General features: G+C 35.4%; 1 protein-coding gene across 2 annotated transcripts in view; it reads left to right on the top strand.

Moving 5' to 3' along the window:
• LOC150090764 (phosphatidylinositol 5-phosphate 4-kinase type-2 alpha-like) overlaps nt 1-14,864 on the top strand; it is a 148,867-nt gene that overhangs the window by 88,003 nt on the left and 46,000 nt on the right. For both annotated transcript variants that reach the window (XM_090379979.1, XM_090379969.1), the window contains exon 5: nt 2,907-3,053. In XM_090379979.1, the coding sequence (XP_090236105.1) occupies nt 2,907-3,053 (147 nt within the window). The remainder of the gene's footprint in view (nt 1-2,906; nt 3,054-14,864) is intronic.

The raw sequence follows: 14,864 nt of genomic DNA on the forward strand, positions 1-14,864 counted from the left end.
TTCTGCATACACCTCTGGAGGTATCATTTTATGAAGTATGTAAAGTTGCTATAATGAGTACAGAGAAAGGCAGCAAAGACTGGTGAGGGGAACAAAGAGGTGCTTTTACCAGGAGAAGCTTAAGTTCTGCATTTTGCAACGTCTGGAGACTAGGCACCTGCTAGGTGATCTGATTAAGTTGTATAAGGCCTTGAATGGTTTGAGCATGCTCAGTACTGATAGGATTCTTCTGCTTGCTCAGATTACGAAGCTGAGGTGGCATAAACTGAAATTGAGGAAAGACAGTTGTAGCATAGATGTACAGAAATTTGCCTTTAGCCAGCAGGTAGTTGATTGCTGGAACAAACTTCCATCTGTCATTGTGGAAGTTGATAGCTTAAATAAATTCAAGGAATAATTGGACAAACTTTTGGAGTGAATGGATGGATGAAATGGGAAGGGTTTTTTTTTTTTTTTTTTTTACTAATGCAGTATAAGGTTTTTTTTTTTCTTGCATCATATGCCTCTGTTAATGTTATACTAAGGCTAAATCAGATTGGTCCACTTGATATCGATGGTTCAACTGTTGATGATCCTGCTCATGTAGCTGACAAACTGAAGGAGTTTTTCATCTACTTTTACACATGTAGGAATTCTTTAAGGAAATGGTGTAGAAATTGTTGAAGTTAAACATAAGAAAGGCACCTGGGGTGAATGGGATCTATCCAGTTTTATTAAAGGAATTAAGCAAACCCTTAGCCATAATTATTGGAGCATCCTTGGTTTCGGAGGAAGGTCCCCATGGACTGGAGATGTGCAAATGTATCCCCAGTTCATAAAGGAGGACCAAAGGGTGACATGAGTAATTACAGACCTGTTAGTTTAACTTCAGTTGCAGGGAAAATAATGGAGTCACTGGTTAAAGAAGCATTGCAGGTTCATCTAGACAAGACTGCAGTTATAGCTAAGACACAGCACGGGTTTGTTAATTGGAAATATTTTCTGACCAATTTGATTGGATACCACGATGTGGTCACAAAGGAACTGAATACAAAAAATAATTTTGATATCATATATTTGGATTTTAGTAAAGCTTTTGATACTGTTACACATGGAAAACTACTGTAGAAATTGGAGCAGTATGGCATTAAGGGAAAGTTGCTACAATGGATAAAATGATAGTTGAGTGGGAGAAGACAGAGTGATAATCAATGGACACTGTTCTTCATGGACTAATGTTATTAGTAGAGATCACCCCACATGGTTCGGTGTTGGGCCCATTGTTATTTTCTGTATTTATCAGTGATATTGATGAAGGTATATCAGGCTGAGTTTTCAAGTTTGTAGATGATATGAAGGTTGGCAGTGTTGTAATGACAGTAATGAAGTATGCTACTGTAACAGGATCTGGAAAGGTTGTGCAATTCAGCTGAGAGGTGACAACTGAAGTTTAACATTGACAAATGCAAATTGTCAATTGACAATGTGAATTGCATATGGGTAGCAGTAACCCCCAGAGTAACATACTGACTGACCTAAACTCAGGGTAGTGGAGAATGAAAAGAACCAGGGGTAAATGTGGAGTCACATTTGAAGTTCTCTGAGTTGTGCTGACTGGCTGCCAGAGCAGCTCAAGGGGTCTTGTCAGTGATAACAGGAATTTTTCTAGCAGGGATAAGGAGATGATTATCCCTTTGTATAAGACAATGGTCAGGATGCATTTTGAGTACTGCATACAGGTCTGGGGGCCTCATTTTAGTAAGGATGTAAAGCTGCTGGAACGAGTACAGAGAAGAGTAAGATTGGTGAGGGAAATGAAGGGTTGCTCTTACCAAGGTAGGTTTAAGTTCTGCAAATTGCTGTGTCTGGAGACTAGGTACCTGCGAGGTGATCTGATTGAGGTATAAAGCTTTGAATGCTGATGGGATTCTGCCTCTTGCTCAGATTACTCACTGAGGGGGCATAAATTGAAATTGAGGACAGTTGTAAAACAGATGTGCAAAAATTTGTCTTTAGCCAGCGGGTGGTTGATTGCTGGAATAAACTTCCATCTGTCATTGTGGAAATTGCTAGCTTAAATAAATTCAAGGAAGAACTGGACAAACGTTTGGAGAAAATGGCTGGGCGAAATAGGAAGTCTCACTTTTTTTAACTGACTCTGTATAAGCTTGCTTTCTTGCTCCTTATGCCTCTACTAATGCTAAGTTAGTTATAAAACAGTTAAGTTTAGAACTGTAACTGAAAGTAGTTATATCCTAAAGGAAAATAAATGCTTCAAGTGGTTAACTATAATGACTTGTCACTATAAGTTAAAGTGATGCTCTTTCTAGAGCATGTTCCTGATTTAGCAAGAAATGATTTTTGAGAATTATTAGTAAAGGTTTTTTATTGATGAAAAATTGAAAACTTAATGTATATAGATCAAAGTTTCAGGAATCTACTTGATTTATTTATTATTCTAAAGAATGTATCTTGTATTATTTCAACCCAAACACTGTAACAAGATCACTGGAATAGCTTATTGTTCTAGTTTTGTTCTGTTTCTGCTCCTGGGCATAACAGCTAATTCTTTTACCTGTGGTGTTGATTTTGAAAGTCAAGGAAACTTGAAGGTCGAGGATTTTGAAAGTCGAGTAAACTGAGAATATTATATGTTGCTTGGAATTTTAGTCAAGTGTAACTAAAGGGATACACACAGTGTACAATCTATGCCTTATACAATTGCATTGTAAATTGTAATTTGAATTAATTTTTTAATAAGTACAAAATTTGATTTCTCTGATAGGGATAGCAGAGATCACTGTACATTTGTAGTTAGTTAGATTAGAAGAAATAGTATTATTATTGTTATTTTATTTTTTCTATTTCACACATATATAGAAGCATAAGTGATAGTATTTTTTATTTTTTTTCCTTTCTGATTTTAGTACATTGTAGAAAGGCATGGGAAAACTTTATTACCACAATACGTTGGCATGTATCGCTTGACGGTGGAAGGAGCAGAAACTTATATTGTGGTGATGCGGAACATTTTCAGCAGTTCTCTGTCAATTCATAGAAAGTATGATTTAAAGGTTAGCATTCATTATATAAAGCCCTGGTTTTCTTATGTTTTTTTTTTTTTTTTTCAGCAAACTTTACAAATATATTATTTTAAATAATGTTAGTCATAGAGTATGGATCCTTAATGATTGTTTTTAACTTTGTGCATTTAGATTATTGTAGCTTTAAGAATAATAATAAATTTTCAATTATTAATGCACTGAAGTTAGTGTTTCTAAATCATGGAGTTAATTACTTATATTACTTACATCAAAATTTTCAAAAACACTGGGATGAAAGACTTAGTCTGATTCAAAAAAAATACAGGGTATATGAAGGTATTTACTTTAAACTTTAGCCTGGAATATAGAACATGATGACTTTTACAGTAAAAACCACTTCTCAATTGTTTTCCAAAGCAGACTGGAATAAATATGCCACCCATGTTGTACTTGATATCAAAGTTATTGAATTTCAGCACATTGATGATATAACTGAGCACCTAACACAATAAATACTATCTGCAGCAGCTAAAATTGCTATATTGCAATCACATTTAGGAAAATGAAAACACACAAATACAAAAAAGAGAAAAAAAAATAAAGCATAGAGCTTGTTCTGCTAATGTCCAAAAATTAATAATCTTATCAACTACAAGGGACTTGGGGCCAAAGCACATCACATAAGAAGACAAGCAAGAAAAGATTCTTGGATGAAGTTTGCATCCACTATCACCAAAGATACCAATACCAGACTGATTTGGAAAATAATTAAAAAAACTTAATGGAAAGTCACCACGAGGCTCTCTCCCAATCCTCATTTGGAATGGACAGGATGTATCATCCCCCAAAGAAATTACAAATGCCTTTACAGAAATGTTCTCCCAAATATCTGCAGTCAGTGCCTATGATAAAGCTTTTCAAAATACTAAAGTACTAGCTAAGAAATAAGAATAAACTTTAGCACATATCATTCAGTACCACATAATCAACTATTTACTATGTTGGATTTAAAAAAATTCCTTAATTAGCTCAGTTAACACTGCACCTGGTCCGGATGGCATGTATTGTATCATTCTGCAAAAGTTAAATGAAAGCACTCTTCATTCCTCGATGTTCTTTGACTGAATCCTTTGTGAAAATTACTAACTGAGTGCTTGGCACCACTCAGTTGTAAAGTTCCCAGATTAAGAAAAGACCAAACACATCCAGAATTACCAGCCGATTTCTCTAACTAACTCTCTTGGAAACACATTGGAAAAAATGATCCACAACCGACTTAAGTGGTACCTAGAATTGCAATGACTAATGAGTGAAAATCAATATGGTTTTTGAAAAAACGGGTCCTCCTTGGATCTTTTGTTCAAGTTGAGGCAAACATCTGGAATACCTTCATTAAAAATTAACATCTGGCTATGATATGTCTTGATATTAAAAATGCCTCTTTTTTTTTGCATTTGATACTACTTGGCATTTTTTTGTTTTTGAGATCATGTGAAGATTTGTCGTGTGAAGTGTCAATAATTTAACTGCACCTCTAATTTTAAATAGGTACTGAACGATTTTTTGTTGGTTTTAATGGATTCATAAGCTGTGGGCGATGAAACTGTTGGAAAAGAAAACAAGATGCTTGGCCTACAAGGACATTTGTCGCTTAATACAGAGCTTCCTACAACCTATTCCTTTCAAGTTCATTATCAAAGTGGCCTTTCTCAATCTTTCAACCAAGAAGGGATCCCACAGGGACTATAATTTTCTCAGTGCTATACTTTTTTTCCATCAGAATAAACCAAATGACAAAAGACATTCTTGCTACTGTTTAAACATACTTATATGCTGGTGACCTTATTGTCTCGTGCCTTACATGAACTGTATTGAACGACAGCTCCAATGTGCAATCAATAAAATAGAGCAGTGGATGTCATAGAATGGTTGTCGCCTCTCTGAAAAGAAAACTTTGCAGTACAGTTTTGTAAAAAACACAGGTGACATTCTGAACCTGAATTTACAACTGAGAACTCATCCTGTAATGCACTCTGATATTGTGTGTTTCTTGGGTCTAACTCTGGATAATAATCTAAACTTCTTGAAACACTTGATGAAGATCTGAACTATCTGCCAGAAAAAGATGAATATCCTTAAAGTAATAACAGTTATGACATGGGAAGCCGATAGTTATACCCTACTTCACTTGTACCATATACTTATTAAACCTCAACAGGACTCTAAATGATTCTGCTGGGAAAGAGTGCCATTGAGTGGCTTATCCAGTTCATCATTCTGCCTTACAGACACCCCTTATAGCATTCTGGACATCTATTCAAAGCTTATACATAGAAGCAAATGAACCACCGCTTCACATTAGGAGAAAATTGCTACTCCTAACTATTGGAACTAACAGAGTCATCCTATATTTCTTTGACCTGCAGTTAAAAATGAACTATAGTAATAAGCCTAAAGAAAATAAACTGGTGGGAATAAGGTTGCAAGAGCTAATAGAACTCTGGAATGTTCAGCTAGATAATGTATTCCAAGAAACATCTGAACCAGATCCTCCATGTACTGTAAATGCACTTTGGTGCTGGGTCCCTTGTTGTTTTGTGTATTTATTAATGATATTGATGAAGGTATATCAGGCTTAATGTCCAAGTTTGCAGATGATACAAAGGTTGGTAGGGTTGTTAATGATAGTAAAGACAGTATGCTACTGCAACAGGATCTAGAAAAGTTAGGTAGATGGGCTGAGAAGTGGCAACTAAAGTTTAATATTGACAAATGCAAAGTATTGCATATGGGTAGCAGTAACACAAGAGAAACATACCAACTGTGAGTTACTGCACTCAGGGAGGTAGAGAATGAAAAAGACCTGGGGGTAATTGTGCAGTCAGATATGAAGTTCTCTGAGCAGTGCAGACGGGCTGCCAGAGCAGGTCGTGGAGTTTTGTCAATGATATATAGGAATTTTGCTAGCAGAGACAAGGTGATTATAACTTTGTATAAGGCAATGGTCAAGCCACACCTTGAGTAGTGCGTACAGGTCTGGAGGCCTCATTTTAGGAAGTATGTGGAGTTGCTAGACCGAGTACAGAGAAGGGCAACAAGATTGGTGAGAGGAACAAAGGGGTTCTCTTACCAGGAGAGGCTTAAATTCTGTCAGTTGCAGCATCTGGAGACTAGGCACCTGCAAGTTGATCTGATTGAGGTGTATAAGGCCTTGAATGGTTGAGCAGGCTCAATGCTGATGGGATACTCCCACTTGCTGAGATTAAGAACCTGAGGAGGCATAGATTGAAATTGAGGAAAGACAGTTGTAGAATAGATGTGCGGAAGTTTGCCTTTAGCCAGTGGGTAGTTGATTGCTGGAACAGACTTCCATCTGTTGTGGAAGTTGATAGCTTAAATAAATTCAAGGCTGAACTAGACAAACATTTGGAGTGACCGGATGGGTGAAATGGGAAGGTGTTTTTTTAATAAGCTTGCTTGCTTTGCATCATATGCCTCAACTAATGCTAACTATTTTTGTAAATTGGGGGAAGCAATCCATAGCACATATGAATATCAAAAAATTTCGTGTAGACATGTAACACCAAACTCCCATCGCATATAGAAAAATACCAATGAATCGAAAGCAGAAATGGCTGTAGGTGCAGCACCAGTTTTTTCCTACATTACTCCTAGTAGAATGCAGCTCATACATTGCTGAACTGTACACAAATAAATTAACCCTTGATTACATCAGTGCTTCCCCAACACCACAGGTAATTATTTATACAGACCCCTAAATGCAGTAACTGCACTACAATGCAAATTGTAAGGCATGCTGGAATTCCTAGAAATGAAAAGGCAAAACTCCCCATCAGCCAGTACACAAGCACAGGCTGCACATTTAGATTATAAGCCTGTCATCCAACAAGCATGCCACAATTAGTGGAAGAACCTATTGAAATCACAGACAAACAACAAACTTACAACTTAAACTTGACCCACAACTGTGGAATTCCACTTTTCGAAAAAATTGACGTGAAGAAGTTGTTCTTGCTAGAACACGTTGGTCACACCCATCTGACACATCTCTATCTGCTTTCAGGGGAAGATCCTCCACAGTGTGTTCACTTCCATGCCTCGTTAACCATGAAATACATTCTTATAGACTGCTCTCATTACTATGCTGACAAATCTTTGTTGACACTTTTTCTGAACTGCTAACACTGCATCACTTCATAGGAAACAATTCCAACTTGGCAGAATTCTACAGTTACTTAAAAGGAATTCACTTATGATTGTTTTCAATTAATGCACTATGTCAGTTTCTATCAATAAGATAATGAACAGGTGCAATATGGCAACTGCAGCCCTTGCATCATTAAACCTCTGTTAAACCCCAATAACAACACAGGATAGAAAAATAAAGACAAAACTACTTATTTTAAGCCTTTATTGGTTGAACACCTAAATGAAATATTGCATGGTATATATCAGATACAGTAGTTTTTTTATTATAAAAAAAATATTTTAAAATTTTTTGTTCAATTGAAAATAGTGTTTTATTAATTATGATTTACATAAATTATCCCACAATTTTTTTTGAAATTTCTGGTTCTCTATTTGTTTTTCATTCATCTTCCATTGTACCTCCTCTCCATCTCTTCACTCGTCCAAATCTCCCTTCAGGTTAAAAACAAAAAAGAATGGAAATAATGAATGATGAGTAAGAAGTTCAAGTTATATTCCATTGGTGCAGATATTATCTGTTAATGCTTACCACTACCTACACTTCAGGTGAGTGAAGAGATGAACTGTAGTTGTTGGATGATGATATTTATACACTCCTAATTTCACACAAAAAATAAAATAAAATAATAAAATAAAAAGTTCCATCTCATGATGTGTATCATAGGCCAAACAAACTGTTTTTAGTAAATTAAAACAAATATGGAAAAGACTGTACCATCATTTTCAGAAAATTAGGAAGGATATGATCAGAAGCTAAGAATAAAGTCATATCTGGAAGGATATGATTTTATTCTCAAATTAAAAAAAATAATAAAATAAAATAAAATTGGTTACATTTAACTATCACAAGATACCTGTTAGATATCTTGTGATAGTTAAAGGGGTAAAACCTCTTTTTATGCATAGTTTGCAATGGTGCAGAAATGGTGAAGCCTCCCATTACTCCCATTTCACCATTTGATTAGTGCAAAAATTAGCACTAATCAAATAGTGAAAAATAGATTGTTGAACCATGAATGATACAAGAGAAGAATGTATTATAGTATTCATGTTTCATAAAAAGTTTTCATTCTTGCATACAGTGCAAAAGATTTATTTTAAATTCTTGTTCATACTTTGTTCAGAATGATGCAGATTTTCTTTTTGTGTTAGTGCAAACTCAAAGATGCTGGCTGATAAGAACTAATGCCAAATATTTGTTTTAAATTCTTTGTTTGGAAATATTGATCACAATTATTGTGATCAGCTGGGGAAATTCCCTCTGCATATCCAGTATTTTGGTCTGTTTTGTCATGTGAAGTGTCAATAATTTAACTGCACCTCTAATATTAAATAGGTACTGAACTATTTTTTGTTGGTTTTAATGGATTCATAAGCTGTGGGTGATGAAACTGTTGGAAAAGAAAACAAGATCAGACTTCATTAAAATATTCTTGCATTCACTTAATAAACACAGATATAAATCAAATAGTATTTAATAAGCTATCCAAATTGAGAATGGTAAGTACATTAAAAACCACTTTAGAGCTGATAAAGAATGAGGACTAAAGTGATACACAATAAAGAGTAGCACAATAAAGATATCAGTTTAAATTTAAATAGCATTTGTCTTGATGAATAACAGAAATCATGTGATGCAACGTTGTAACATAATCATCCACAAAAAAGGGGAAGAGAGTAGAAAGAAAAGGGAAGAAGGGAGCAACAACAAAGAAAATAAAAAAAAATAATCAGAATCTAATGACACAAGGTGACAAGTATTAATAACATTATATAGAGCATACCAACTATTGTACTGCAAAATAGAAACTTTCTTGATGGGAATGATATGAACCCCTTTGTTAGAGGCTAGAAGCAAAAATATGTGGTGCTGGTAACTATGAGAAAAAAATACATAGTGAAATAGTGCATATCCGCACCAATTATGCAGTATAACAAGCAATGGCATGCTCATCTTAGGGCAAGTTCCCTGAAAATGGTGTCTCATGAATCTCAATTTTAACCCCCCCCCCCTCTCCCACAAACTCCCAAAAAATACATGCTGAACTTCAGATGCTGCTATATCGTAACTTAAGAAAAAATACAAAAATGAAACCAGCAAATTCCTAAACAAAGGGGAAAATTTTGTCATACGAAAATCAGATTTATTGTTTTATTTGCAATGTACATAAAGGGGATTTGGATGAGAAAAGGTTTAAGTTGTACAGAGATGTGCCATTGACTTTTTTCAAAAAAACATAAGTTTATTGGTCTATATGTTTTAATTTTGGAGATCTAGTCAACTTAATGAAACCTAAGAAACATATTTCTGAAATGCTGACACAAATAGCACTACCTAGCACACCAATTTCCCCTACTGGAAGATCTATCTCTAGTCTCAGGAGACTGAAAATTTATTTATGATCAACAGTGCTGCCATTATCAACACCCACAGAGAAATAAATAAATAAAAAGCACCTTGGCAGGTGGCAAATATTTAGCTTATTTGGTGGCAGATGAAGAACATTCTGCTAATCACAGCACTAATTATGTGTGTATTATTTTGAGTTGTTCATACATGTTTACTGGTAATGCTCTAAATAACAATAAATAGGAATTATGACATGCTATAGTTGCTTAATCATATTTTATTCATATGATTATATTTCTTAAGCTGCTTTTTCTCATAGCTATTTGGGTCATATGATGTTAGTAGCTGTGGGGCAAATCTCACAGATATTACATTCCCCAAATCATAAAAAATTATATTCCCCATCCAGATAATTGTACACTCCAGTGCCTATTGTCATAATGATAGTTGAAGATGATAGGACAAGATTTGACATTTAACCAGACAGGTCACATAGTATCCTCACTTTAAAGGACTCCCCTCCCCTACACACACACATCCATCGCTTTACATGATATTAATAATAATACAGCAGTATGCACAATTTAGTATAGAATGGCCAAACATTGGTATTGCTTTGAGAGAATTTAATGGTAAAAATTAATAAATAACAGGAATATTTTTAGTTAGTATTTTGAAGGCTCCACAGAACCATTTGTCCAGTGTTGTTGAAGGGAAAGGTGAGTGATATATCATTCAAAATCTGGTGATAGTGGTTTTATTAACCTCATGGGTTTGTCTAGGTAGAGGAAGATGGGATTGTGTGAGTTTTTTCCCTTTCTCTCCCCACCAAAAGCTATCTGTAGTAACAAGTGGCATCTTCACATTTCATTACATTCATTGCAGGCGCCTCCGTAGCCAGGTGGGAAGGAGCAGCAGTGCGTAGCACACGCTTCTTGATTAGACCGGGGTTCGAGCCCGTCACCACCAAATACGGAGGATGTGGAAAGGTCAGGGAAATGACCACCGCATATCCCGGAGCAATATGGCCTTAGTTGCTAATGCTCCTAAAAAAAAAAAACCAAATAACAAATAAATAAATAACATTCATTGCTATTTTTCTAGTTTGACTCTGGATTTTTTTTATCAGTTCAAGGATGTGTTAATATCTTGTAAAAATTCCAAAAACTTTAATGCTCAGTTCTTTTAGTTCACAAAAAGGTAATTCCAAATCTTCAGTGGACAGCTTTTCAACATAAGTTCTGTTAAATCTTCGTTGGTCAGCCATTGTTGTGATGCCAACAATTCTCGAACATTGTTTAGGTTAATTTTTCAAAGTACTCCTTATTCATTAATTTTGCAGTTTTATTCCTGATGACATTAATATCAAATTCTGTAAAATGAGTTTTTGTAAATTGAGGGATGGGTGTACAATTTTTATAGTTGAACAGCTGCATAATTAGCTTTTGCAGCAGATCTTGCCATTACATTACCATTGATGATCCTCGTTGGAATTCTGATTTGTCTTAATGAACAGTATTATAGACTCTTTGTTAAAAGAACTGGCAACTTGAATGAAAGAACAGATGCTCTGTATTCCACTCTTGATAATTCATCTGGTACTGATAGTAACAATTAACAGTAATACCTTTTTAATTATAAGTCATATAAACTTTAGGTTCAAGACTGTTGTAGAATAGAACACTGTTATATCACATCCTACTGCAGCAGTTAACTAATTCAGCAGTTGAGGTCTTGGTAAGGTACATGTGTTGCTGCTTGTATCCCAAGCTATCCTAACACATTAAAATTAAATAAATTAATCAAATAAAAACTAATCGTGATTTCTGAAACCCACCTCCAATATTGGAAACATGATTCCATATCCAAGAAGATACATTCTCACACCAACCAAAGAGGAATGAGCGTACTCACAATGAAAGAATGAAAAAAAAAAAAAAAAAAAAAAAAAGGTAAAGTGCAGCTATTATCAACCCACTGCAGGATGGAAGCCTCCACAACAATTCATGCTGAGGGAAATGGACCATAATCTGCCATGCTGGTCCAGTGCGGGTTGTCAGATCGACCGTATTCAGCAGTCAGGGGCTTGAACCCCGGTCTACTCGAGGAGCGTTGCTACTGCACTCCTGCTCCTGACCACTCGGCTACGGAGGCCTGAAAATTAACGTAAAACAAGAAGAATGAATGAAATAAAGTAAAGTCAAAGTCAAATATTCTCTGATCACCTTCGGGGAATGTTTTCTCTCACCACAAGTTCCAAAAGATCATACATCAATTGTTTACATGTAAACACTGGTGGATGTTTCTATATGATCTAGATATAAAAAGAAAGTAATAAAACACTTAAGTCAGAAGCATAAAATATATTCAGTGGCCATTTCCTTGCACGCACGCCTCCGTAGCCAGGTGGGAAGGAGCAGCAGTGCGTAGCACACGCTTCTTGATTAGACCGGGGTTCTAGCCCATCACCTCCAAATACGGAGGATGTGGAAAGGTCAGGGAATGACCACCGCATATTCCCAGAGCAATATGGCCTTAGTTGCTAATGCTCCTAAAAACCAAATAACAAACAAACAAGCCATTGCCTTGCTATATACTGAAAATAATAAAAAAGTACATATTTCAATTCCTGATTCTGCCAATTGACAAATATAAACTAAACAAATGAAAAGCAAATCATAGTAAACAGAATTAATGTAAATAACAATTAATTGATTGTCATGAAAACTCTTTAAGACAGATAAACAGCGTAAAGTAAAATATAATAAAATAAACAGAGTTGACAATGAATATACAAAATTTAAAATTGGGGAAAGAAGAAAATTCAACAGACTTTTCTATTGCCATATTTAAAGTAAATTAATTTCAAAGAGGGAAAGTGGGGTGGCTATCTCTCCTCAAGACTGTATTGTGGAATTAAACACCATTATGCCATGTTGTAATGCAGTAGTTATTTGTCATACTTGACAAGGTGCAAATGTTGCCACTTGTGTCCCTGGCTGGCCATAATAAATTAATCAAAGAAAAACTAATTACAAATACTAACAACCTCCAGTAGTACAGAGATATGATTCTCATCTGATTGAGTATTTATTTATTATTCACATTATAGAAAAGACACACAAATGAATAATTGGCAAGGGTGGAAGGTGAAATAAAAACCACTCAGACTCTCAATATAAGGATACTTCAGTGAAATGAACAGATCTGTCATGATTATTCTAAACTGAAAAGAAGGATACATAATATAAAATAAATAACTAATGTAATTTAAAATGTGATGATCTCTAATTTCATTCTTCAGGTTGTTTTCATTGACCTTGTTAGCACATACATTTGATATGCTAGTAAGCACATAAAAAAGTTACTCCTACAGATTTTGTGCTGTTGTTCATTGGTCACCAGTTAGTATTTGAGGGGGGGGGGAGAAATAGTCTAAAGTGGTTTACTTTAAAATTTTATTCTTTATTGTGACTTTATTTTATAGTGGATAATAGACTAAATATAAAAATAGTGAAATGCTTAAAGTGCGGTACTCAACTTGAATATAATCTTCAATAGTTTTATGAAAAGACTGATGGCCAAATATAAGGTGGAATGGTTAAATTAATGCATTAAGGTGGGATGAGATTTAATTTAACGGAATTTTAAAATAAGCACAAGGAAGCAGAAGTGCACTACTCCATCCCTGGTTGTCAGGTTGATTCACTACCAGTGCGACAAACTTGCAGGAGGTGTAGGGGGCACAAAGACGAATCGGAATCACATAGCATTGCAGGGTCCGAAATGCCTTTGTCATGCAGTAGAGGACGTTGAACGGGAGGTCGAGTGAACAGCGATCCCGCTGGAAGTCAGCATTTGCGAACCGGTTCCCAAGGCAGTAGGATGGACAAGTATTCAAACGTTGAACTGGGCGACATGCACCTCGCGTATGGAGCTGCGGACTGTAACGGGCACGTCGCTCTGCGCTTGTACCAGGAACGTTTCCCGCACAGGCGTGCTCCTCGTCATACGATTTTTGCACATGTGCACAGAAGGTTACATCAGACTGGTTGTTTCATGAGAGGTACCAGGAATTGAGAGCGAACGACGAGGACGCCAGACAATGAACAGAATGTCCTACGTCTTGCAGAAGGCAATCCGAGTACGAGTACTCGAGCGATAGACCAATGATTGGGTATTTCCCAATCCACTGTATGGAGGATACTGTCAACAAACCAATTCAGTTCATACCATCTGCAATGCATCCAATCATTGGAGCCTGCAGATTATCCACTCCGGAGGACTTTTGCTACTTGGGTTCTTCAGCAGAAACGGTTCACAAATGCTGACTTCCAGTGGGATCGCTGTTCACGCGACCTCCCGTTCAACGTCCTCTACCGCATGACGAAGGCATTTCGGACCCTGCAATGCTATGTGATTCCGATTCGTCTTTGTGCCCCCTACACCTCCTGCAAGTTTGTCGCACTAGTAGTGAATCACCCTGTATATAATATGTTGAATGAAGCATGCACTTGCCATAAAAAGAGTGCAAAGCATTGCATAATTTTTTTAATTTATTTTTTTATTTTTTAATAGAAATTCTAGTTTGATATTTGATAGTAATTTAATTCTAATGCTCAGCAATCAAGTCAAAATAAAAAGAACTTAATATTTAGAAACATTGGACAACACACCTAAGGGGACATAAATTTCAATTGTAAAAGGATGGCTGTAGAATAGTTGTGTGAAAATTTGCTTTCATCCAGAGAGTAATATATTGTTGGAGCAAAGTTCCATCTGGTGTTGTGGAAGTAGGTAGTTTGAATAAATTTAAAGAAGGATTAGGCAGATTGTTATAAAGGGGATGTGCAGATGAGGCAGATAGGTGTTTTTTTTTTTTTTTTTCTGTATAATCTTGCTTTCTTGCATCACTCTCCACTACTAATGTTAATATTATATACTATGGTTTGACTTTTACATATTGTGTTGTATTGTATTAAATTTTCCGTTCCTTGCTTTGATGTCATATTTATGTTTAAAAATGATACCAAAATGCATTTGAAATGTATTAAAATTAGTTAAGATGCATTTGAACAGTACATTATGTATAGGTTTTGTAGATGTTATTGATTGAGAAAAATGCTCAAACACAGTATAATTCAAGAGAAAAGAATTTCATAGAATTATATATATATATATATATTTTTTTTTTTTTCATATAAATAACTTAATCATAATGCTATTAAAAATGTCAGTAAAACATTCTAGAGAAAAAAATA

This window comes from Mastigoproctus giganteus, chromosome 1, assembly GCF_048544385.1.
Source record: "Mastigoproctus giganteus isolate SK-2022 chromosome 1, ASM4854438v1, whole genome shotgun sequence".
NCBI lineage: Eukaryota > Metazoa > Arthropoda > Arachnida > Uropygi > Thelyphonidae > Mastigoproctus > Mastigoproctus giganteus.